This window comes from Chaetodon trifascialis, chromosome 11 (assembly GCF_039877785.1).
Source record: "Chaetodon trifascialis isolate fChaTrf1 chromosome 11, fChaTrf1.hap1, whole genome shotgun sequence".
NCBI lineage: Eukaryota > Metazoa > Chordata > Actinopteri > Chaetodontiformes > Chaetodontidae > Chaetodon > Chaetodon trifascialis.
In genome coordinates, this window is record NC_092066.1 from 15,467,433 (window position 1) to 15,494,423 (window position 26,991).

Genomic DNA, 26,991 nt, shown 5'->3' on the forward strand with positions numbered 1-26,991 from the left:
TGTTGCTGCCCAGATGGAATGTATTCAAACAGCTTGATGTTTTTATTCATGCACACATGTCTAAATCCTAATTTTCTCACCTTTTCTGCACAGTCTTTGCTCCCAGCCAGTGTGTGTTTGCGTGTGTGTGCATGTGTGTGTGCTCTCTCTCTCTCTCCCTCTCCCTCTCTCTCTCTGTATCTCTCTCTCTCACCCAATGCATCTCCTCTAAAGCCCCTCTGTTCTATGTCTCCCTTGACAACGGCAGTGACACTTTGACCTTAGCTCTTACGTAACCGCTGTGCAACTCAGTTAGACAGCACAGCAAGGAGAGCGGGAGAGAGGGAGTGGGAGGAAGAGGAGGAGGGCTTCAGCATTGCCTTGTATATGGCAGACATTTTGTTGCCTGATGATAAAGTAAAAGGTGAAAAGGAGAGGCAATGAAGAAGAGGAGCTTAGAGCTGGGAGAACCAGGAGGATTCTGGGAGGCTGCCAGCAGAAGCATAACAGGATGAGGGAGCAGATGGGGGAGGCCGGCTGAAATGATACATAAATGGAGGGATATTTACATCATAGACTGTGTGACGGCAAACACACACAGGTGAAATAGCCCGTGTCCACTTTGTCCTTTCAAGGCCAGAGCAGCAGAGTCATTTGAAGTGACAGCCCTGTGGAGCCAGTAATGGACAGAGAAGATCTGTGCAGCTCACACCTGTCACGGTTGTTTTGGGCGATAAAATGCACTGCAAAAGAGCATCCTTTTGATTGCTGTGCATGAGGAAATGTAGATTGGGAGGTGCAGCCACAGTAGGTGAAGAGTGATACTTATTGATGTTACCTTGACCAGTTACACTGTACGAACACATGTACGGCGACGCTCTGAATGTCAGGCAAGCAGGCGTTTTCTTGATGTGCAGAAGGTCCTGTTGTTCAGAATGGCTTAAGGTTTTCTCCTGACTCAGATCAAAGCCTGTGTAGCCTTGTGACTCCCCAGGGTTGAATTTAAAGGCCTCGCTCACATCAAAGAGTCTTTGCAGGGATGAGGGACTAACTGTAACTGATTGGCTGCACATGGTTTCACTGGGGCCCCATGGCCAATCTCTGCCTCTTCAGCATCAGCTCCCTGCATTCCAGTCTATCTTCTCATGCGCTGTATTATAAATCCTTCGCATGCATGTATATGTGAACAGGGGTAATTTCAGCCGCACCTACTGTAGATAATATTCACCACACTGTGTACTTTAGTCCCTGATTTGCACACCCACAAAAACGCAACAGCACACACATGCAAATCCACATGTGCTGGACTGTGCCAGTCAATTTATTGGGATTATTTCTGGCTCCTGCCATCTACAGAGCTGTAATCCTTCGTTCCCTCTTCCCTCATTCAGTTAAGATCCCTGCTTCTCCTCTCTGGAGGCACCATTAATCCCTCCCCCTCCTCCCTACCCCACAGCCATGGCTCTGTAATCTGTGAGCTTTGCTGCGTCACTGGGTCAGTGTGTCAGATAGAGTACAAACACTGTTCCCTCCTGTCACAATCTGCTCATCCTCATCCACTCGACTCCACTTTACATCCCCACGCTACCGCCATCTTTTCTATTTTTCATTCTCCCGTTCCCTTTATCTTCTCAGCTCCTGTTACCGCTCCACACTCAAACGCATGTATTTTTTTTTTTCCACACTCTTCTTATCGGTTTCATTTTTCATACATTGTATAACTCTAGAGTTTGATAAAGGCTGCAGAATAAATAATATATGAGTTCAATCACAGGTCATTAGATACAGATTCATTTCACTGAGCACTCACACTCCCCAAACTTGCATGCATTAGAAGAGGAGCACAGACACATATTCTTTAGTTCTTGGCCTGTCTTTCAGTTAGACTGCTGAAAATGAGCTGCTGTGAAGTGTCAGGAGGCAGTTCTTCTGCCATTCATCAGTGAATGTTTGAACATCAGAAATGATCCACAACTCTTTAGCAGGAGAACATGCTAATAATTTTCACATCATAATGTGTTAATAATGCCTTTTCATGTTTATTTTTAGCCTGAACTCAACCCATGACTGCTGCGTGGCAGTTAAATGAAGGTTTTCATGACATTAAAGGCACATTTTCTTAATCAGATTCTTACTGAGTGATTGGAGTATTTTTTGCAGGAGATATCTTTGCTTTTCTCACTGATTTTAGGTGGGCAGGGCACATACTTAAACTCATACCTCCGTGGACCAATCAGGATTTAGCAGCATTTGATCGGGGATCAGAGAACAGTTGGTGAATTGTTTGGTTACCACACCTGCACGACCAGTAAAAGAGATTAACTGAGCTCACCTCTTCAATTATAATACCTAAATATGTTTTTAAGCTTACTATTATCTAACTCATACCTGCATGCTTAACTGTAAATAGACTTACTTAAGATTTGAAGTCAAGTTTTCAGGGGCTTTACGAACAAGTTTGACTCTGAACATATGAACTGCATGAACACATGAATATAGGCCATCTCATTTTATTTTTAGTGTGTCAGATATTCATGTCCGCAAATGCTTTCCTACTGCAAACATTATTACTGACACTGACTCCTCAGATTTGCACAGTGGAACCGCAGCATTTTAATGTACCTGAACATTCATGCCTGTTCAAGGGCAAGTGCTGAACAGAGGAAGACTGGTCCTTCTCTATTTCCTCAGTACAAATAGTCACATGAATCAAACTAGCAACCCTGTAAACATGAGCCCACTTCTCTAAACCTCCACCACACAACAGCGTGCCCTCTAAACAGGACGCGTCCTTCAAACATGCTGGCAGATTCAGCCTGGAAATGTTCTTCATGGCATGTTTGAGACATGCTGACACACACACAGAGTACCCACAGAGTTACACCAGTGTTTGAATCTCCGCAGTATGTCCAGACTTGTCTTGACAAACACAATCAGCAGCAAATCTCTCTCTCTCTCTCTCTCTCTCTCTCTCTCTCTCTCTCTCTCTCTCTCTCTCTCTCTCTCTCTCTCTCTCTCCCCTCTATATCCCTCTCTCCCTTTGTTTCTGGCAAAGCAGGTTCCACATCCACACCCACAGGCGCTTCAATAGAGGGAGGGGCTGCTGTGTTGACACACTGTGCCACCGTGCTGAGTGCCTGATCCAGGTAATACGTTACTAAAACAAAGACAGCCATGACTGATGAAAGTGCGACTGCTTTGCATGTGTGTCTCAGTGTGCTTCTTTTGTCTGTGTCACAGAAATCTGATGCAAACACAAATATGTGGCATGTAGAGTTGTGGTAAGAGTAACAGGAGGTTGCCACGGCGACCGAGCTGTGTTTATCTCCAGTGTGAATCAACGTGCTTTGCCATGTGAACCTGACCCACTTACAGTGCACACACACGGATAGGCACAAGGGATCACACATGACATAGACAATGCTGTGATATTCCTGTCTGCAGTGAATAAGGTCAGGGAGCACAGCGAGGTGGAAAAAGTTCCTCAGTATCCTGCACATTTTCCTGCTTCCGCCTCGTATCATCTTGCTTCCTCCATCCTTGGCCCAATGATCTACATCTGCCATCCGCAGGGCACTGCTGGACACACATACGCCCCTCATCCCGCTGCTCCTCCACCCTCACATTTTCTTTCATCCTTCCCTCAGATCTTCTATGCCCTTTCATTTTTATACAAAAGCTCATTTTTTATGTTTAACGCCGCAGCTGCCTGAAATGATTTAACCAGGGAAGAATGGAGCAACAGAAGAATCCTTTTGTGATGTTCAACTCATATTCATGCTGCTAGAAATAACTTGCCTTGTGCCTTCCTCTGATACTGTGCAGCTCTTGTCTGTTTTCTGAACAGGTTTATCACATTCATCACCCCGACTTGTTTGGCCTCCTGCTTTAAGACCATTTGTTCAACACATACAAACCACAGTGCATCTGCATGTGTCACCTCAGTTTGTTGTTTACTGAGGCAAACACTGCATTTTATATCAGGCATGAGTGAGATTCGCTTACTTAGTTCATATATAACCGCCCAGATGACTCATCGCAGCTCTGCTGATGGAAACAGAGACATCTAGTGTTGGGATTCTGACAGGACATGCAGAGCTTATGTAATACTTGGAGTTTGCTCTTTAACATGTATATTTCTGAATTACAGTCCATATTGTCAACAGACTGCACAAACACACGATAAGATGCAAGTCAAGTGTTTTATGGAGTTCAAAAGCTGCAGTTGATTGCAGTGATTGTTGCCTTTCACACACACATATCAGCACACTGGAGGAGTTCCTGTAAGAGTGTATTCCCAAAGCAAATGGACAGTAACACTGACACACTTTCTGATGGCTACACTTGACTGCTGCTCCATGTGGCACAAGTGGCCCATCACAGATTGACAGCCCCTACAAACATTATGCAATCCTGCTGCATTACGTAATCCTTCATCACAGCACAAAGTTGGACTGGATCACTGAAATTCGGGCTGATGAACGCATCCATATGGTGCAGCTGATGCAACTGACTTGACTGGCATCTATAAAAGTGCAAGCTCTCTTTGTTCAATTGATATGTGTGTGCTTGATGCTGGATTTGGGGGGATGTGTCACTCTCTTCAATAAAGTGGAAGAGAATACTGTTTTTCAGATCCAGGAGGTAATAAGGGAGAAACAGGAGGACTGTGCAGAAAGTCTGCATTGCGTCACAGCAGGGAGCAGAGGAAAAGGGAGAGAAAGGAGACAGGAGGGGGAGAGCAGGGGCACAGCGAGGGGAGAGAGGGGTGTGTCTTTGCTGACCTAGTTAGAGAGATGGAAACCCCCCCAACCCTTCCTCACCCACCCACCACCCTGCTCCACTACTGACGTGTAAAGGGCACTTTCAAACAGCACCAGACAGACAGGAATGAACGCAGGGAGGCAGGAAAGAGAGATAGTCAAGCAGTGAGCTAAGAGACAGACAGGGGGGCAGACGAGAGTCAGGAAAAATGAGATCTAGCAAGACCAGCAGGCAAATATATCCACGATGATAAACCAGATCAGGGTAGATCTGGGAAATATCTCTGTGAAAACAGGATAAGCCTGAAGGGATTTAAGACAAATGAATGATAACAACAGACCGCATCCGAAGTATGAAACCCCTTCATATCCTGTGCAATATTGGATTTCTGCCTTTATTTTTAGGGAATAGCATCTTTGAAGCATAAAGCAGCTTTTAATAACATCAGAACATTGCTAAGAAAAGCAATAACTGCAAAAATACAAGCTGTAAATCTAATAAACAGGATTAAATCCAACATTTTCTGAGATTTTTTGCAGCTCTTGTTGATGAAATCCGAATTTCTAAGGCCATTGTAATGTGTTACTAGGATTAGCAAGTAAAAATACTGCATAAATTACAGTTATTTCTCATAATGGAGCCACTCTAGGTCACTTTCACACTCAAGGCCCGCATGCTGATCTACACAGCTACACCTTTAATCTGCGGTCTTCTCTCAGATAGGATCACGGTTTCCCCCTCTGGCTTCAAACAGTCCATGCTTCGGAAGCCGTGGTCTAATGGAGCAAGCTGCCTCTTTGGGCTTGAAAGGGCAAACCAAAGTTTTCCTGAAACCAAACTGTACCAACTAAAAATAGATTGAACTACATAAAACAAGTGAAAGGGTAAGCTTCAGACTGCAAACATTTCTGCTCCATCATCTGTTTTTGTGTCGTGTATCCTCAACTGTTCCGTTGAGCCCATCCAAAACTTTTTCCAGATTGCATTTTCAGATTTCCACTTCCCCCTTTAAAGGTTCCTTCACAGAGTTTGTTTCTTTCCATCAATTTTTCCTTTCCCTTGTTGAATGAACTTTCAGCTCTGCATTTTGTTGCTCAAGTCCTCGTCTTCAGTTGGTCACTGCTTATATTCTTCTTATCTCTGCACTTTGCTCACCAGGGTTACCATCTAAACAGCACATTCAGGCTCTGTTAGTACACTTTCAGTCCTGTTTTAACCTTGATGACTGAAGAAATAAAGAAAGAAAGAATCAACTCTAAGCCTCCAGTATGAGTCTGTCTCTTTCTTCACTGAAACAGCCGCCCTTTTACTCTCCTTAAAGCCATTCATCCCTTCTCAAACAAAGCTGTGCTTCTGTCCTAAACATTTAGGGCCGTGATACTGAGACAACCATTTACAATGTTGCCTGAAGCCAGAATCAGTAATACTTTCTAAATACTCTTTTCATTTTCTCAACAACTTGTCTCATTTTTCTCTTTTTGCAGCCATGACCTCATCTGCTGAGCAGAAGGCCTGTGAAGGCGCTCCTTCGCCCATCATTATCTGTGCTTGAGCACAGAGCACCGCGCTCTGTGAAACTTTATGATGCCGCTGATGATTCATCACTGTAATCCTGTTCAAATCTACTTAACAGTAACGATTGCTGAGCACAAGCAAGTTCAGTAAATGTTATATTATTCAATTTCAGCTCTCCTGACTCCGTCAAATGTATAGAAAAGATAAATATTGCAGTGAGCTACTTCTGACATTGGAGCTGTGCTCAGTCAGTGTCCAGGATTTGTGTTGTGCGACACTCAGTGGCTTAGTCACTCCGGTGAGTACACGCCCTCTGCCACAAACAAGTGAATCAGACCCCAGAAGACAAACAAGCGCATAGAGACAGTAACTGTATGGAAAAACAAAGCTAAACATAACAACAAGAGCAATGCAGGCATACACACAAACACACTGTGATCTGTGGAGCGCCGCGTGGCTCCGTTTCTAATTAAATGTCCATTAAGCAGGCCATCTTTCTGTCACGTCTGGCTTGTGTGTGCGGCAGCCAGACCAGCCTGCGTCCAAGCTTCTCCCCCATCTGTCCATTTAAACAGAAACACTTTGATGAGGACATGTTGACAAAATGACTAAATAACAGGTTGGCCAGAGCTGCATGTAGGTAGAGAAAGGCCTGCAGATGTCTTCATGATTTCTCAGTCTGTTTCAATTATCTGCATCTTATTGAATCCAGAAACTTGTTTACAAATGCTCTTTCATGAACAAAGGTTCAAGGGGCCTGTTTTATTGTGACTGTCAGCTGTTGACAAAGTTAGAAAGGAATTACAGGCTAATTTTGCTTTGCCAATTGATGTCCAACAATGGAAAATAGAGTGTGAGACAAGCATTTTTCCTCCACTGACACACGTTTTACAAGAAAAAGCCCTCATTACCTTCGAGTCATGTTGCTTTTCGCTGAAAGTCATTGTTTCCTCTTTTCAGCCAACAGAGAAAAGCATCGACCCGTTTCTCCTCGCAATCTAGCTGTTGAAAAGTGGAGGGCTTGTGCTCGAAATCGCGCCCCATTGCACAACGACAAGATTTATTTTGCAATTTCCTTTTCCAGTCTGGCTTTGTCAGTGACGCTCTTGACCTCCTGCGTTCACCTCCATGACAGTGTCGCCTTCCCTCTTCAACACTGCTAAAATCATCACTCAGGTGTAGACTCATTACTACAAGTACTGCGACGCTGCAACTTTCACAGCAGTTTGCATCAGTTTCATACCACACCTGTCTGCATCTCTATATTCATTTCCAGCGCATTAGTGTGAAACAGAGAAATGTTGACATGAAACTATGAGGGGAACTGCATCTGTGGTGTGATGTGCCTCGCTGGGCCTATTTGCTGCACATTACACTTTTAGCCACAAGAATCATATACCGAGAAGAGAGGAAATGATGCAAATGTAGTAGACATTCACACGACAGCCTGTTTCCACAGACATGCTGCCTTTAAAATCAGTTCAGTAAGATCCACGAACAGGAGAGCAGCTCATTAGGTAAGTTCTGTTTTAACTGTACACAGGCGTACGCCATCAAGAAATGAGACGCGTTACATGGCGACTGTTTCTGTTTTTTACTGTTGTTTTTGAGGAAGAAAGATTGGGACGCTTGAGTTGCTTGTTTGTGTAATGAGTCAGCAAGTTCTTCAGTTCATAAGGAATAGCATTTTTAGATAAACGGCACTTCTGATCAGTACTTCTATGAAGAGTACATGTGTACAATGTGTTTTGCTTTAGCGAGGACTGAAATCTAGTCAGTTTGGTTCGTACGTGTTTTAGGTGAGATTTCCAGCAAATTTTGTTATCAGTTATCACACCGAGTAATTTAATTTCATTCACTCTTTCTATGTTGACACCATCTATCTGTATCTGCACTTGAGTATTTGTCCTACAGTTTCCGAATGACATGAATTTCGTTTTGCTCAGATTTAATGCTAACTTGTTTTTATTAAACCATTCTTTGATTTTACTGAATTTGGAACTGATAATGTCCAAAAGTTGCTGCAAATTCTCACCAGAACCCAAAATGTTTGTGTCATCAGCAACAGAACAACAGAACAAATCTTAATAATTTTGATACATTACAAATATCATTAATGCAGATGATAAATAATTTTGGTCCCAACACTTAATGCGTTTTTCCTAATGCATTACCAATGTAAGACATCCTCCGTTTGTGTAAAAATGCATCCTAAACTTTGGTCAAAACTAATATAAGAATTTAGCAGACTAACTTAGCAAAACTGACTGGGTATTTTGTTTGTTTGTGTGTGTGTGTGTGTGTGTGTGTGTGTGTGTTTGTGTGTGTGTGTGTGTGTGTGTGTGTGTGTGTGTGTGTGTGTGTGTGTGTGTGTGTGTGTGTGTGCAAAATTCTCCTTTTATGTCCCCCCTGAACAGTGTTTCCTTGCTGAGAGATGAGCATGGGTAGCAAAACGTAGGGAATTTTGCACTGAAAAGACTGTAACTGTGGAAGATACCCAATTGATTTGGCTAGCTCAGACTATTGAAGCCTCACATTAGCTTTGAGCTAAGGGCACATCGCTGTTTTACTCAGTCAGGCAGTCTCACCGAGATTAAGATCTCTTTTCCAAGAGAGACATTTAAACAAGAAACATCCCCAAGAACACGGTCAGCAAACAGAAACAACACAATAAACAAGGAATTAACACACAGTTATGAGAATCACAAACCACCAGACACTTAAGCTTTAAACTTTCCCGCTGGAGTGTAGACTCCGGTTTAGAAGGTGCATTGTACCTGAAATCAGTTCTGCCATCATTAGTGTGTACATACAGGATATCGAAGGTTGAGTAGGTACTGGATCTGGTCCTGTAGTTTAACTTCAACAGCTTCAAAGATGAATAACATGAGGTGGCTCTTTCTTCTGGACTGTAAGGAGGTCCATCCGAACGTGTGATACAGAAAACAATGATGAGTACGAATTTTTTCATTCACGATAAAGCATAATGTGCTGTGAGACAGGGTTTAGCTGCTGAAGTGGTCGTGGGCCAGCATGACAATACAGAATATGTTCATAGTCAAGGACAGACGTGTGCCTTGACAGCACAATAGTTTTACAGTTGGAAGAAGACAAGTATCCCTTATTCTGCACGAGGAGCTGATTTTGATTTCTTTCTTGTTCTGCCTCTTTGAGTCAAATGTTGAATATCAACCTTGAAAGATAATCTGCCGTCAAGCCAAATTCCTAGTTATTTGTACGTTCCTAACAAGCAAAATCTGAGTGCAGTTTAAAGTTTTAATGGCAGGATAGTCAGAGTCACTGGCACAGAGTGAGGATAGTTGATGTTCCACCTCTTCAGGGCCAGGGTTAAAGGGGAGCTCCACTGATTTTACACATCCAGGTCTTGAGGAGTATGACTGCAGATGCAAACAAAGCCAGATGAAGTGTTTTGTGGCTCCATTTGGGTGTGAACAGCACAAGTTTGAAGATTCAAAACAATCTGAGGTGTAGCCACTTCCCCTCTCTGCTTGAGGCTAACAATATATTTGTGTGTGGTTTTACAGATAAGTATGTGCAACAGCACCTCCAGCATCACCAACGTCACCAATGCTGGTTGCAGAGTGGACTTCCTTCAGGGTTTCGCTTACAGTCCTCTGTTTCTGCTGGGCTTCATCATCAATGCTGCTGTTCTACATGCCTTCATTGCCAAACGGGACTCCTGGACAGACACCCATGTCTACATGTTCAACCTGGCCATAGCTGATTCTGCCCTTGTCCTCTTCCTCCCCTTTAGGATCTATAATGCCTTTTTCTGCTTGCCCAAGACTCACTTGTGTACTTTCCTCATTTACATACATTTCATCAACATGTATGCCAGCATCCTCACCACAGCGGCCATCAGTGTCCAGCGCTACTTGGTAATAAGGTTCCCATTGCAGGCCAGATCATGGAGGAAGAAGAAAGAGATTGCGTTTGTTGTATGTTTGGTCCTTTGGGTACTTCTGGTGACATTATGTGTTATATACCGAGGGGAAAACGACCCTAACAGACTCTGGACCTGCTATGAAAGATGTAAAGATCTCCCACTGAAACTCCACTTTATTCTCATTCTGGTATTTCTGGGCTTCCTCACTCCGCTGTTGACCATCGGGTTCTGTTCCAGTCAGATCATCTGGATTCTGTTAAAGGTGGATGACGAGTCAGAGGAAAAGAAAAGCACCATTGGCATAGTAACAGCAAACATAATTGTGTTCATCGTCTGCTACACGCCAATCCATGTCGGCTTTCTTGTCAACTACTTTTACGTTCCACCTCTAGACTGGGAATCTGGGAGGGTACACTTACCTGCACATGAATATTTACAGTCTGCTGAATGGATCGCTTCCACAAACTGCTGTTTTGACTTCATCAGCTATTATTTTTTACTGAGACGGTTTTATTATAAGTCAGTGGGAGCACAATAAACTCCCCTCTCTCTGAAAACAGCATTTGTGTGTCGGGGGCGTTTATAACACCAAGACATGCTCCATCCTTGCTTGTGAATGACTGAGCCTTTCCAGGATGCCCCTTTCATACCCAATCATTAAACTATCACCTGTTACCAGTGAACCTGTTTACCTGTGGAATGTTCCAAACAGGTGTTTTTGGAGCATTCCACAACTTTCCCAGTTTTCAGTTGCTCCTGTCCCAACTTGTTTGAAACGTGTTGCTGCATCAAATTCAGAATAAGCATATACGTACAAAAATCAATGTCAAAGATTAACAAATTGTCACATTCTGTTGTATTCAGTCCCAAAATTTTTGGAATCTGGGCTGTAAAACGTGGCATCAGAAGTTTGAAAGTTAAATGTATTTTGGAAATGGATTGTTTTGGAAGACCTTTAAAGAGAGTGTTGCAGTAGTCTAATTTGCTTGAACTAAAAGCAAGAACAAGTTTTTTGGCATCTTGTTGACATAAGAACAGTTGTATGGGATTTAAAATGTAAGTCTGAGTCTAGATATACGCCCACGCCTGTGACTTCAGATTTAATGTCTGGGGCCAAGCTGTCGAGGGCTCTGTTTTCTCATCATTTAATTTAAGAAAACTGGTCTGCATCGACTTGTCTACTGCAGCCAAACCAGTTGTTAAATGGCCAAGGGTTTGGCCATCACTTTAGTCCAACGAAGCATACAGCTGTGTGTCATCACCATAGCTGTGGAAATTAAGATCATCTTCCCTGATAAAGAAAACAAAGTAAAAATATGTATATATATCAAGCTCTCCTACAATTCCCATAACGCACTGAGGTATGTTGTGGGAATTGTCTTTCATTTGACGCTCCCTGCCTCCCACTTCTTTCAGCACCACACCTCCAGGGCATTTTGTCAGGGACTAAAACTCAGGATGTCTCGACCTCTGCTGCCTCATTTTTGACCATTTTCTGAAGTGATTCTGTCTCCTGTGAGTCCCCCAACTTTGTGGTAGTGCAAAATAAAAATGCTCCTTTAAATTTACAGCACAAGTAACAGGCTGACTGATTGCAGTTATGTTACGTGACATTGTTGTTTATTTTTTTCTAACATCTGGCGTGGTCTAAATCATCAAGTTGATGTATGAACTCTTTCATAGCCACTTTCGGGATTTTCATGGGTTTGTGAACGTGTATGTTTTGGAATATAAATAACTGTTATCTATGTCAAAGCAAGACATCACAACAAAACCACAGTCTGTATCAAGCTGAGCAGCACAGACAGACAATCTAGTCAGTCTGGTCAATGTACTTGCACCCAGGGGAGTTCAAACATTTCACTTCCTCACAGAGGCGTATATGAATGAAGGCCAGTGTCCAGCTCCCTCTTGTGGTGAGGAAAGTGGATGCTTGAAAGACTTTCTGCTGTCTCTCTGCTCTAGGGCTGGGTGTGAAGTCACAAACTGCCAATCTGATGACAAATATGCCTCTTTTACAGAAAATAAACTGCAATAATGATACACAAATTACACCGATTGCAGTGAAGCAACAGATTTGCATTTGTAAATGTGTGCTTTTGTGTGTATATGTGTGGGCCCGTGCGTAATGATATGCATTTATTTCAGTGAGTTCATTCGAAAGCACACGCGACAACATTAGCAGTCAATTATATAATGCCATTTAATAGCAGTAGTCCAAAGATTGATGGATATTATAACAGCTGTATCTTAGCAACTGCAAAAACTCAGCAGGCATCAGTCCAATGAGAAGGCTCAGTTCTGGCTGAGATCAAGCCTGCGACTCTACTCTAATAACAGGAAACGGCTGAACTCAGCAGTCAGCCAAAGTCACGTAAATACTGTACATACATCTTATTCACAGCATTGTCACCAAGAAAAGGAAAGAAAAAAAAAATCACACTTCAAACACAGTCCTGTCTCAGAAGAGCATGAACGATCCCCCAGAACCAAACTGATACACCGTACCTTCAGGATGAGTATTTACACTATTCACAAATGATACAGAACAGCTCCTTTTCAAAATGCAATGCAAAGTGTTTGTGCTTTTCCTTATTACTGCACAGTATAATTACTACAAACAAACCAAAAAGAATGAGTACATTCATTCACTTAGGATGCTGACAAGTATTTTCAAGATCCTCCAGTATGGCAGTTGGTTGGCAATGACAGAGAGACAATCACTAGACTACAGAACAAGACAAAAAGTCCAGAATGAGACACACAGTCACAGCATTTCAGTCCAGTTGAAGGTTTGCTTATGAACTACTTGTAAATCATTATTATTACATATTGGCTGTTCCGGAATAAACACAGTTCATGTCATGGCGTCAGTGAATACATCACAGCATCATCATAAAGGGCATGACCAAGTGTCAGTATTCTTTCTTACATATTTACAGTCTATAAGTATGGCATGATGTGTCAAAGTAGTTTATAAACAGACCCTCAAACTCTGTTGGGCGCTGAAAAAAACTTAACAGTACAAGCCAACATCGAAATAAAAAAATAAAACATTCAGCATGTAAGGTCAAAGGCGTACAAGTCACAAGTATACTGCAATAATCTGGCACCACAGTGCAGGAGGTGCACTGCTGACTGAAATGGTCTTTATGGCACTTTAAGACGTCTTCTCTCCATTTTTTCAGGCATCAGTAAATCATTCGTAACTTGGGTCGGGCACACACGTAAAAGAAAAAAAAGACACTAATATTTAGTGTCTAGGTGATTTCAGTCTTGGAGCAGGTTGATGTGAAACTTATATGAAAACAGATTTTCATACATTAATAGGTATGATGATAAATGTTTATTTTGTTTGCAAGCTAGTGCCTGGTATCATTTTTTTGAGTTACTGTTTGTCGTATATTATCATTTTTATCTAACTTAAAGTTAACTATATACAGATAAACCATATATTGCTGCTCACTACACGATCAGCGCAACCCGGCACTCATTTGTCGTCTTCTGACTGCGACAGAGAGTGAAAATCAAGTCATCTGGTCAGTTATAACAAACATTCTCACTATTTTCTACGGACGTTGTCGGTGCACCTCATTTCATCAAGTCTTACTTGCTTCTGACTTCTTCTTTTGTTTTATGACTTCCACCTCCTTGCTAACACACTCACACCACTTTGTGTTGATCTAAACACTGACCATTTCTTGACATTTTGATGGGCTGAATATATAGTCCCATTTGCCTGCTGGGAACATTTCCATTTCCAACGGCGGTTTTGGAGTTAAACCGCCGTTTTCAATCATCTCCACTGTAACTGTCACTTTGTTCTGTATCACGTCTGGGGGACCTCGACCCACGGTGGGCTTAAGGGGAAATTTTGCCCAATAAAACCAAACCAGAGTTCTATAATGCAGCATTAATGGATGTACGCGTGTCTGTGTGTGTGTGTGTGTGTGGGGGGGGGGGGGGGATGGGGGGGGGGGGGGGTCAAGGACAAGGTGTTTATATATTGCAGTGCATTGACTTTAAATTCTCTAAAACACCTATCTTGCTTCCTTTCTTTCTTCGTGTCCTGCAGTGTCAGTCCAGTGCTCTGGTGCAACCTCCCTCAACGTCCACCTCCTCTTCCTGTAAGGAGGCAAACGAGCGGGGCGAGGGACAGCCGGGATGCCGTCATTACAAAGAGCATGCGGCTGGAAGAAATGATGCTGACGTATCGGTCCTGCACTCTCCGGAGACGTGAATTATGGTCCCATATCCCTATGAGACAGGTTCGAGGCATTTGGCACACGCGTCAATAGAATACTAAATACCCTCTGTCACCTGTACAAAAACATGTATGCACCTACTGTACGTGTGCAGCAAAGAAGAATCACAGAGAAGGGTTTTGTGTTTCCTCGTCATCCATTAGATTTACTGTCAGAATGGCTTGTCTGATGAGTCACCTACAGCTTCATATTCTTTTATGGTGTTCAGAATTTGCAATTTTACTTCAAGTACCTAGTTGGCAATCAGACCAACAGGTAATATAGTGGAGAACAGATGGGTGGCAGTCTTGTTAATGTTATCGAAGAGGGGGAAAGCGTCCCACTCCTGCAGCAGTATTCGACTGGCTCTGCAGCCTCAGTTAATCTGCACAGAGAAGGCAGCCTCTAAGTGCCGTGTCCATCTTTGTCTCTGTCCACAACCTCTCTGGCCCCCATTCTTTCTGTCTTTCTTTCTTTCCCCTCTATTCTCTTGCATCCCTCTTCCTGCTGCCGCTGAGTAGCAGGAGGGAGAGGCAACTCTGCAATGCAGACACAGCAACAACCTCAGTCCATCTGACCAATTAGTGTGAGCCAGGATATGAGTGGCAGACCCAGCAGCCAGTCATAAGGAGAAACTCATCATGGGGTGAACGTGGGGGTTGCCTGAGAGACTGACAGAGGAGATCAGAGGGGCTGAATGACAAATAAAGATGGAGGGAAAAGAGAGGGGAAGGGAGAGGGAGGGATGGACAGAATGAGGAAGAAAGAGAAAAGAGAGATCTATGTAAACAAAACAGAGAGCTCTGAGAATGGAAAAGCTCCCGTCCCCTTCATTTCCTCAAGAGTCACTGGCCAGCCTGAGTCCTATCACTGCAGTTCTTCTTACTCATCAGCTGGCTGAGATCCACCAGCTCGCCCAGCTCCCCTCGCTCCAGGGCCCCTCTCAGCAGAGCCCTGGTCAGCCCGGGGGTGTGTTGCTGGGAGACGTAAGCCTGGCCACTGGGAGCAGGCATGGAGGGTGGAGGCAGGGGGACGGGGACCATGCCATGGCTGCTGAGGATGTAGCCTTCCGGGGCTGGCCAACGCAAAGGCAGCGGCTCGCCGTACTCCATGGGGGCGCTGGGTGCTGAGACCACCCTGCGGCGCTCAGGTGAGTCCTGGGGGGTCATGGGGTATACGTATTCTCCTGCAGACTTCCTGAGAGGGGCTTTGGGCGTCCCCTTTACTCCTTTTTCTTGCTTGCTCAGGCAGACATAGTGCTGACGTGGTGTGTCATTCCCTCGGCCCTCACCGCTGTGTCTCCCGCCTCCGCCCTGCTGGAAGAGTCTGGTGGTCAGATAGACGGAGGGGGGTATGCGGCAGGGTGAACCCAGACCCACGGAGCCTCCCCCCAGGTACGTCTGACTAGTATCCCAGCCTCCAGAGTTGGAGTCAGACAGTCGTAGGCCTCTGCGTTTCTGCTGGGGTGTGTGCTCCGGGGTTGGCAGGAAACCCGGGTCGAGCTCTCCGGACTTCACCCAGCCATTGGGCATAACAAACAGGGTTTCCCCGCCCTGAGTGCAGGGGCGCTCCCCACCTCCCTGCCGCGTCACGCTGAGCACGGAGCCTCCCATCCCACCGCCGTTACTCAGCAGGCCTCTTTCACGCCGCTGGATGGAGGACTGGGTGGTGTTGCCATGGCGACGGTTGGTGGGCTTGTGAGCCATTATCCAGCAGACTGCGAGGCCGGAGAGCGCCGCCCCGATGGTGAACGCAGAGACTGCAGATGCCACGAGCAGGTTGAGGGAGACCAAGCTCTCTGGTTCAATCAGCAAACTCTGCTGCAGAATTCCTGAAGATGAAGAGACGCAATTATGAAAATGACATTTAGTAGAACAGTACAACGGACATCCTCTTTGCGTCTGTCCACAGGGTGCAGTTTAAAGTGATGATTATTATTACATATAGGGCTATTCTGCTACTTCTACTTAGTGCTTTTCCCCTCACAAGATATATCATAATAAATCAATAAGTACGATAACACTCGTGATTGGTGATCATCATGTTCAACATTATGCAATTATTTTCTGCCATGATTAAGTTTAAAAGGAGCGTCTCTCCAGTCTGGCCCTGAGGCTCCACAGGCTCCAGGTTCAGAGAGGCCTGCACTTGTCATCAGCACAGCCTAGACCACAGTGGCTGACTCTCCTTTCCTCCTCTGCTCTCCTCACTCTTTCCATCCTGCAGCCTGGTAAGAGAGTCTCTCCTCACAGCATACCATTACCTCAGTGTTTCCACCCAGCTCTAATCACTCCCATCTGCAGACACAGCAGCACATGCCTGTCTCTGGCTCGGCCTCTGCTGCACTTTCCCCGCTCGGAGCCTGTCAGGTCTGCAGCCTGGCATTGCTGACTTCTACTGCTATCGGTTTCTAAGAGCAGGATAAACACTAGAAGGCCATATATCAGTTTAAAACCAATGACGAAGGCTTGGAATGTGCTATGTGCTCTTTTTCTGTCATCTTTTGGAAATTCAGATCCTGTCAAATGGATTTTATGACTGGCCTAAAACATTAGGAACAGTTCAGAAAGAATCTGCTGGAAAGAATTTTTTTTTTTTTTTTTTTTGGTTTCCACTGACTGTGGAGCAATGCTCAAAGAGGCCCTCCCCAGCTCTGCTGCAGTGACATCTGAGCCTCTCTACTAAAGTGACATCAGTATTTTATGCTAAGCTATTTCTAGCTTGCTCACTGGCTACCCTTGGTCATTGCTCCCTCAGATGTTCAGCTTTGAGAGAACAAAGCCTCGTAACCAGGAGGATGTTGCATTTTCCCACTGTGCAGTCTAGTGGTATTGTCTACCAGATGCCTCACATCCTCACTAATTAAACTGTCTCACACTGGGACTGTTTTGACCTGGAGGAAGTGAGGCTGAAACCAAAATCCCAGTTCCACTCCCACTTGATTCAACTCTGACAATGACACCAGAATATTCAGTTGCCAATAACAAGCTTGAACTAATCTCTCTCAGGTGGGGAGGAAATCACATTACACCACGGACAATTGAAATGTGCTAAATTACAGAAATACTCACAAAGATTCAGTCACTTTTAGTGAGGTTTTTTTTTTTCAGACCACAATGCTCAGTGACACAGGTGTAATGAGGCACTGAGCCACTAGGTGGAGCCTGCCCTCAGTCCACCATTCACAGAGGCATCCATGTCATAGTGCTGCAACCTACCATCACAGTCTCCTAGATGGGAGGTGGTGTTTCCATATTGCACATCTTGTTGAAAAGGCAGCCTGCAGTCATAGAGAGATGGAAACACATCAGATGACACACAGCAGGAACCCTGTGATTATTGTGCCTTTAATTCATAATATACAGCTATGTCAAGGTAGTACTTAACGAATGTTTACATTCTAACAAAAAGAAAAAATGAAGTTGTACCTCATTGAACATAACTCATAAATGTAAGACTTTTGTATACACATGCTCACATTTGCATAGAAAATTGCACATAAATGTGGCCATTTGTTCACAGTTATCAATCAAATTGATATGGCACATAGTGATGTGTCATCCAGTGTAATGGTACACACTATTGATCCCGTGATTGATTTCCTCTTTTTGCTTGCCTCCCTTCAGGGAGGTTAGAGGTGAGGGTCAGACTTACAGGTGGTGATGTGAGCTGGATGGAGGGATCGTGATGCTACGTTCACTGTTTGACTTTGATACAGAGAGAAGTATCATAACAACTTTCTGAAATGAACACCTCGTATTGTTTATGGGAATATGAATTTAAGGATAATGATAGTGATTCTTCTAGAATTAATATTAGCATTTTAAAAGTATTTAACGCTGTGAATGATGCTAAATCAAATAGCTCACAAACGGAAATAAATACATGAACAAAATAAAAATAACATGAACGTTTACATATTCATAACAAGTTTTAAAAGTTACACTTTTATTTTACAGCTTTACTTAAACGTAGTAACGACAATGATTGCAGAAGCAGACAGACAGGAACATGTGCTGTGGTTCAGAGGTTTCTTGTGTCATCAGAGTCTGATCATTGGCACAAACATGAAATGTTTCACTGCAGATAGACCAGAATGAGCTATGAGACCTTAAAACATATTAATAAGTGAAAAAAGAACAGACTATTTAACCTTAACACATTTATGTTGGACACCTGAATATTGAATTCAGTATATTGCTGAAAGATACAGTGTGAATATTCAATATTTAAAAATATCGATGACTCATCTTACTAAGTTTGTTAAAATAATTGTGGCATATTCAAGTTACTATAGAATATTTAGAGTGTGCCTGTTTGGCTGTTTTTGACATTTCTATTACTCATCTATTTACTTATCGTTTCCTTCTTTTTATAATATTGTATTAACCTAGAGTTTGATTCCAGCTACTAACTAAGCAACAAGTGTCCAGATCCACTACATTTCTGTTTCTTTTGTTTTCTTATATGTCTAACTATATCCATGTGTCTCCTTGAGAGAATAGGTTTAAGTCTTGCTTGCAGACACACAGGCTTGAATCCACACCTCTCAAACAACAAGGACACTTATTTCTTAAAGTGAAACACAAATTCAACATTAGCTTAGTGCAACATGTAGGAATGTTGCAGCTTTGCCAAATAAAACTCTCCACATTCAGTAACTCGTCCTGAGTTTGCAGAAAGCAGGTCTGCAGAGGCACGAAACTGTTCTCAGGCCAGTCTGTGTGTGTGTGTGTGTGTGTGTGTGTGTGTGTGTGTGTGTGTGTGTGTGTGTGTGTGTGTTGTCCTCACCGTGTGCCTGGTCTCAGGAAGGAGCAGGTGCTGCCTTTGGTCCAGCCACAGTACGGGTCCCTGGAGGCTAGACAACTCCTGCACACACACACACCAATATAAGTAAAGTATTCAGAATGCTGAATTTAGCAGGGACGTTAGCTAGTGTACTGCCTCACTGACTAACAGTGTACTGACAGCAGCTACAGTGGACCTTTATAACACTAAAATATGAAACGCTGTATGTCCCTGGACTCGACATCTAACTGTGATACCTTGAATTGTAATCTGTGGTGAATCTTTGAAATACTAAATCCTCATCTGGCATTCATCTTCATACACGGCAGTCGCACACGCCGTTTCAAAGTCGCTACTTGTTCTCAGCTTCCTGTATTCAAGTGTGATATATGGCTGCTGTGGGAATCATGTTCACAGTGCGGAGTTCTACTTCAAAAGATCTTACCCATGTGTGCAGTAATTAACAAATGCCTTCTTGGTGTTCATAATTAATCATAATCTTGAAGCCTCTTGCGTCAAGTTAAGTAGCATTTCCCTGGGAAACAAATTCCCCCCGAATAAATATTGAACCAAACAAGCTAGCTGTGGTTTAACAAACAGATATGCCATTCTCCCCCCTGCTGACTGAAACAAAAACAGAAATGCAGATTTCATTGGGACGACAGCAGTATTGGGGTGTGAGAAAGCCAAAGACAAACCCAGAGCTGGCCAGTAAACACCTTGGCTAATGGCCACAGTTACATTTAAACAGATGTCATTATCAGCCAAAGACACGTTGACTGAAAGAAAAATACTCCCCATGACGGAAACAGGTGAGTGTATTTGCCTTACTTCATGCAGCGTGAGTGCAGGTGGCAGCGAGATGTGGGAACTCGGACCAGACAGGAGGGGAAGGCCAGCAGCAGAGTGTGGCTGGTCCTGTCCAACGACAGGGACAGGAGCTGACGGGCCTGAGGAGAGTCCTCGCTGCACCTGGAGACAGTGAGACACACGAGCGTGAAGGCAGGAGGCAGAGGGTAAGGAGCCAGCAGAGGGGGGTCAGTGTACTCTTTGTGGCCTTGCATCAGCCTGTGACAGGGTCAAAGGCCTCATCTGTTGGTACTTCAAGACAGACAGCCCCATGCGCTCACCCTCATACCAATGTCACAGCATCAGCAGCAGAGTTTTATCTTGGCCTGCACAGACGCTGCACACAGTCAGAGCTGTGTGGTGGAGGGAAATAAGCTCTCCTCTGTGTCAGCTGCCAGTGGATGAAGCCAAGATCCCTATTTTTCTGCTACTGTTGTTTGATGGTCTGGTTTTATACTAATGCACAGAATAACACAAGAGTTAAGGTGGCAAAGGTGTCCTGGTGCAACAGAGGAGTGGATGACATCAAAGCAGGAACAGTTTGGATATATTATTCTTACTTAAAAAACGAACAAGATGCTTATTCTCATCATTACGTCAAATAGAAGTGAGTTGACGAGATGTCGTTGATGAGTCAGTCGACAGGCTGATCATGGCAAATATTTTGCGTTTCCAGCCTGTTAAATGTTTTCCTTCTTATATATGATAGTTAAATGAACATATTGCCAGTTTTGATTGTTGATCACATAAAAGAAACAGTTTAAGAGATTAGATTAGATCAATTAGGTGATTCACTGTCACATTAATCTATAATGAAAATGATTTTATGTTGCAACCCTGAACTCAAACTCGTTAGAGGTATACTATGTAGGTAATACCTAAAAACAACGTATAGACTCATACAAAAGTAATCCCTCTCAATCATCACTTAAGTGTGTGGAGGTGTATTTATGCGCAGAGAGCCTGATCTCTGCCTGTATTTTCTTATGTTCTTCTTAATTTGCTGAGCCAATAACAGGAGGAGAGGTTGGGATGGAAAAAGGTCATGGCCAGGTGCTAGACTGCAAGCGAGAGGAAGCTATGAAAATGGCAGACACGCCGAGGGGACAAAGCTTGTTCCAAAATGAGAGTGAGTCTGAGAGTTGGCTTTCACCCACTGGCAAGCCCCAGAGGAGAGGATGGGGATGAAGAGTGACCCAGAGTTGGCCTGTTTTCTGTTGGACAGGTAGGTGCTAACGGTTTGCTTAATTAGCTTGCTAAAGAATTGGTTTTTCCCTTACAACAACTGTCATGTTCCTGCATAGCTTACAGTGCAACATACAAGCAGTGGTGGCGTTTAGCTGGGGAGGACGTGCAAGTTTGAATGTTGTGTTTGCAAACAGTAACTGATATTTCCTGCATAGTATACCTGTAGTTATACATGTGAATATATCTGAACTCAAATGAATAACTGAGTGTGCCTTTACTCCAAGCTGCTCTTCAACAACGGTAAAATCAGATATCTGCAATAGTGTAAATGAAGACAATCTGATCTACCTGGAGCAACATGCCAAAATGTATAATTTAGTGGAGATCGAGGACAAATATGTCTTGACTCCTACTCACTTTTCTGGGTTGAATCCTTCCACCTCCTCCAGAAACACGCTGGTATGGGAGGCAGAATCTCCGCTGGGAATCATCAGAAACTTGAGGATGGTTCCTCGCGTCGAACCCAGGAAGAGGACCGTACGGTTCTTATGGGGGCCGGCTTCGGTGTCCACCACCATGGCTGTCAGCTGGTACCTGGATAGACAGATGTGCACATTAGATAGATAGCGAAAAGACATTTTTTTCAAACTAGATCAATAAAAAAAGATTTGCTATCTCCAAACTATGGTGCATGTTTCCGGTGTTTCATGCCATAAAAAAAGTTGTGCATGGGTGCTATCAAACAACTGAATCAGTATGTGTACCGTCCCATAGTCTTGACCACCCAGGGTCGGTGCCCCAGTAGTGGAACAGTCTCATCCATCAGCGGGTGGGTCTTCACAAAGTTCAGCACCTCATCCGGCAGCGTGGTGGAGGAGCTAAATCTGGATCCCTGCACTGCACATCCCCCCGGTCTGCAGGCGGAGAAAGAACCAGACGAAGAGAAAGTGAGAGTCGAAGAATAGACAGAAAAGAGAGACACAGAAGTCTAGAGAGAGGAAGAAGAAAGGAGCCAGAGGAGTTGTTGTTGCTGGAGGCTGTATTAGAATATTTGCTGAATAGTACTGAAGTTGCTGTGTGATTGACAGTTGGAGCTTATAGCAGGGGGGAGTAAGAAGACTATAAGTGAGACAGATGCTCAGCAGCACTGCAGCATACTGCCCAGGTTCTGCTCACATATACTTTGCATAACAATACCTTGGTTTAGGCACTGTCTCATCCGGTACAGGAGTCCAAATGGACTCGGGGGATTTCTGCTCTTTAAACCGGCCCTCAAAGACATGCGCTAGCTGCTGCATGTCAAACACACACACCGCAGAGCCGGGGATGCTGGCAGAGACAGGGAACAGAATGAGACGATGAGGAAAAAAATAGCATTTGTGCTTTCTTTGTGTGCACGTTGTGTTTGTCTCGGTACCTGTTTGGTGGCGTGGAGAAGAGACCCAGGATGACATCTCGCCCCTGCATGTGGATGATGTTGCTTGTGGCGTGTAAGAGGTTGAAGTAAAAGTGTGAATCTCCCGGGACAGAGCAGTTGAGCCGTGCCTTCAGGAATGTGGTCCACTGTTTCTCGAGGACGCGCTGAGAGCCACCCAGGTCTGCCTTGCACACACGAGCCACACGGGACACCATCACCTGGAGGATAGCAAGCGAGGTTTAGCAAAACGGAGGGATAATAGAATAAAAGACGGCGTAAGGTAGAGAAAGAAAGCACCTTCTCCAGATGATGAAACTCCATGGCCATCTCTCTGAAAAAGAAATAAATATGTGGCCCCCACTCCATGGAGCTCACAAAGTAGGGCTCTGAAAAGGAGAAAAACACTGTTAGACAAACATTCACACACCCTCACATTTACAAAGCAGTGGAGGCGCAGTGCCTGGGGCCAAACGTAACACTCCCCACTCCCTGACATGGCTGTGTAATAACAGCCACATCAACATGGACTGCTACTGTCCACCGGCCTCACTCATTAAACATTCATGTCCTGTTTAATTTATTATTATGGACAAAAGGATTCACAGTATTTATCATTTATTCATCCAGCACTGTTCCAGCTTTGACCTGCCCTTGCTTGTTTTTTCTCCACGGAAAACCAGCCCAACTGCTCAGTCGACGGCTCGTTAAAACCCTGAATCTGTGGAGTCCGACTAACCTCAATCCATCACTCTGTCAGAGCCTGTTCCACTTAAAATGAATCTATTAAATGTAGGCCTAATCATGTTTGTGTTCCCTGAATGCGGCTCATTATTTAGCACCCCAAAATCATCTTATTCACCTCATAAGCCGCTCATGAAAAGACAGCCACAGCCATTTAATTTTCTCTTTGTGAACTTCTAAAGATAATGGTGGTGATTTATGCTATTTGCTTCCTGAATGTGTATTGAAGCAGTCTGGCTCTGGAGGGTATTTCTGCATCTGTTTCCAAAAGTACCTCTGAACCATTTGGAGTCATGTTTGACTGTGCGGAGGGCGGGGCTGTCGCCGAGGCTGCGATAGATCACCGCGTCGATGGCCAGGAAGTCTGTCACAGTGCCGGTAAAGAGACTTCCATCTGAGAGCGAGAGAGACGCAGAGAAAGAGCAACAGAGGAGATTAAGAAGAAGGAGAAGACACAGATGGAGAGATTGCACAAGGTCAGGAAGATTAAAGCCAAACAAGCAATGCAGTGAGAGGTCCGACTATAAATCATTTGTAAAGGTAAACACAAGGGCACAGATGTTTCAATGTCTGGAGCTGAAAACTGAGTCTGATGGCTGCTAGAAGCCCTGAATATTTCATCTTTAGTGAGCAAACACAAGCACATACTACCTGCAAATAAAGCCACATTAGCATGTCGAGGATCATACGGGCACCGTGCCATCCCACTGACAGGCTCTCCCACCATTTCTAGAGTGTCTCTCTGCAACAGGAAAAAAAAAACACACATAAGTAAACAAAGTGGATACACAGAGACTGACGCGGCTGACAGATAGATGGATACTCACTGTGTAGTTGGCACAGAGCGGGTTGAAGGCGTTTGTTCCACATACAAACAGGTCACCATGCTGGCTGAGCAACACCTTGATGAAATTACGGCACTCTCCCTGTGGAAAAAACAAAGGGAGAAAAAACAACAGAAGGAAAAGATTTAAGCGGAGTGAGAAAATCACAAGGTGCAGAGCAACGTGAAAAGGGAGGCTTTGAACAGAAGTTAAGCCCAAAACTACCGGTCAGAGCAAGAAGACTGCCAGCGTGCAGTATGAAAGATGCAGCTTAAAATAATCCTCAGAGGAAATAACACCCTCTACCACACTCCATCTGGAGAAACAACAGGACTCAGGCCTTATAGCTGTCCTCAAAGTGGAGGCTGTTGATTGAGCCGGAATTCATAGGTGCTACTACTGAACCTGAGAGCTGGTGACGCCAGCCAGCCCCTCAGTTTGATGGTATTTCACAACAGTGTTGGGTGACATGAAGCAGCAAAGATGGACGTAATAGCTGATGATTAATGGACTCCAATAAACCTGTGTAGTCTGATGACGAGGAGCTAAGTTCAGTGCTCCCACTTCATATTTAATGATGCTCGCTACTGTTACCAGCAATAACAGCATGTGTTGTTGGAGGAGCAAAGCATTTTGTATAAAAGTCACATCATTTGGTTGTTTGCCAAAAGCCAACAAACAGGGTTGTTACTTGGGATTGAATTATACAAGCCTATCAACTAATAGTATTCCAGTGTGTGCTGCAGAGGCAAACCAGTGTTGACATTATTTCTGCCAAGATTTCAATTTAAATGAGAATGAGCAAGAAAAACCGTTTTGCTGTTCAAATGTGGAATTTTCCTCCTGATGATATTTGGGAATAATCTCCATCTTGTGATACTATGATTTCCATCCATCCATCCATTTTCTATACCTGACTATCCCTTTTCGGGGTTGCGGGGGGGCTGAAGCCTATCCCAGCTCTCAATGGGCGAGAGGCGGGGTACACCCTGAGCCGGTCGATTGCCAGTCGAACATATAGAGACGAACAACCATTCACCCTCACACTCATGGGCAATTTAGAGTCACCAATTAACCTAATGAGCATGTTTTTTGGTCTGTGGGAGGAAGCTGGAGTGCCCAGGGAGAACCCACGCATACATGGGAAGAACATGTGAACTTCACACAGAAAGGTCCTGCCAGGCCGGGGATCGAACCGGCGACCCTCTTGCTGTGAGGCACGTGCACTACCTGCTGCCCCACCGTCCTGCCCACTGTGACGTTTGTCGATCTTTTTCATAGCAGACTTTCTGACCCAGCAGCAAGGGCTCAGGTGGAAGAGATTAAAGGTTCTAAATATTTTTTGGGACCAGCAGCTGCTTAGCGTAGCTTAGCGTAGCTTAGCGTAGCTTAGCTTAGCTTAGCTTAGCTTAGCTTATCTTAGGTTAGTGCAAAGACTGGAAACAGGGAAACAGCTAGCCTGGCTCTCTTTAAACAGCTAACACTCACATCGTTAACTTACAAAGTGTGACAGGCAGCTCATCTGAAGCTCACTAATTAACAACTTAGAGAATGTCACTTGTTTCATTCATACAGCTGTTGCCAGGCAACCAGAAAGAGGAAGTCCATGCTCCCTGCCGTGAAACAGTCAAGCACAACCCCCCCCCTTTTAGAAGTTATGGCAGGCAGAGCTGGGCTAGTTGTTTTCACTGTTGATGCTAAGCTAAGCTAAGCTAAGCTAAGCTAACCAGCTGCTGGCTTCTGCTACACATTTCATGTTCAGACATGACAGTGGTGTCTATTTTCTCCTCTAGCTCTCAGCAAGAAAGCATATTTTTCCCCCCAAAACGATCCTTTGACGACTTTGATAATGCATACATTCCATTCAGGTGTTTCAGCTCTCTTCCCAGGTATTGGTCGTTCAGCAGCACATCTGACTGGAACAGGACCATCTTGAATGCTATTAAACCCACCTGTGCGTTTCCTGCTAGGGCATTACAAAATGTCTGCAGTGAAAAAAGCCTATTCAAAAACTGCAATAACTTTAATTAGGTGATGCAGTACACTTACCTATAGATGCTATGAGCCTGTAAAGCATCAGGACTGGTCTGGCAGCTGTTCTGAATTTCAGACGACTCACAGCTGCATCAGTGATGCCATTAACCCTGAGCTTCATGATATGACCTCCTCATCCGATTTAGAGGGTTTTCGCTAACATTTTCCACCTCTCTTTCTTCTGTCCCTTCATGTCTTTACCTTGTGCCCGTCCTTCTCCTCCTCTCTTTGTCTTTAATTCCTTTTTGTGCTGCTACATCTTTTTCCCTTTCATCTGTGTTCTTTGAAGCAACACATTTTTCCCTTTTGTTGTCTCTGTCCGCCTCTTTCTTACTACCTGGTGGCTGCCCTGTCCTCCTTATTTCTTCCCCAGTTCTCCTACGCCTACACACATCCCATCCCTACCTATTACTCCCTCCCTCAACTGATTTCAATTACTGTTTCCTCCCTGAGGCTGTGTCACTCTCTCTGCTCACTTTGCTCTATAATGTTTCCCGTTGCCTCTTTTTCTTTTTCCACGAGTTCTGCTCAGATTGGATTTTGCCAGTGGCACTCCTACTTTTATACAATAAAGCTTATATTTTAGGGTACACCCTGTCATCCAGGTAACCATCCCATCAAATTTCTTTCTCTTTTGTAGATTTAATCGCATTCCCTTCATATCTCAGAACTAACTATAAAACTCTCACTTTATATACACACCTAATTGTTCCACTTTCCAGTCTTCCCCACAGACTATGA

At 44.1% G+C, this 26,991-nt stretch overlaps 2 protein-coding genes across 2 annotated transcripts in view; one reads left to right on the top strand and one right to left on the bottom strand.

The window, feature by feature from the left end:
* The first annotated feature begins 9,809 nt into the window (after positions 1-9,809).
* Positions 9,810-10,703, top strand: LOC139338809 (G-protein coupled receptor 55-like). Its single transcript, XM_070974080.1, has one exon. It carries the CDS (start codon positions 9,810-9,812, stop codon positions 10,701-10,703), a length of 894 nt encoding a protein of 297 aa, XP_070830181.1.
* Positions 10,704-12,350: 1,647 nt separating this feature from the next.
* LOC139338876 (semaphorin-6B-like) overlaps positions 12,351-26,991 on the bottom strand; it is a 32,371-nt gene continuing 17,730 nt past the window's right edge. Inside the window, exons 6-17 of the mRNA XM_070974201.1 lie at positions 24,220-24,318; positions 24,044-24,134; positions 23,667-23,786; positions 22,949-23,037; positions 22,652-22,869; positions 22,432-22,563; positions 21,999-22,148; positions 21,652-21,828; positions 20,029-20,169; positions 19,201-19,278; positions 17,628-17,689; positions 12,351-16,240 (exon numbers count right to left, since the gene is read on the bottom strand). Of these exons, the coding sequence (XP_070830302.1) occupies positions 15,255-16,240; positions 17,628-17,689; positions 19,201-19,278; positions 20,029-20,169; positions 21,652-21,828; positions 21,999-22,148; positions 22,432-22,563; positions 22,652-22,869; positions 22,949-23,037; positions 23,667-23,786; positions 24,044-24,134; positions 24,220-24,318 (2,343 nt within the window). The 3' untranslated portion in view covers positions 12,351-15,254. The remainder of the gene's footprint in view (positions 16,241-17,627; positions 17,690-19,200; positions 19,279-20,028; positions 20,170-21,651; positions 21,829-21,998; positions 22,149-22,431; positions 22,564-22,651; positions 22,870-22,948; positions 23,038-23,666; positions 23,787-24,043; positions 24,135-24,219; positions 24,319-26,991) is intronic.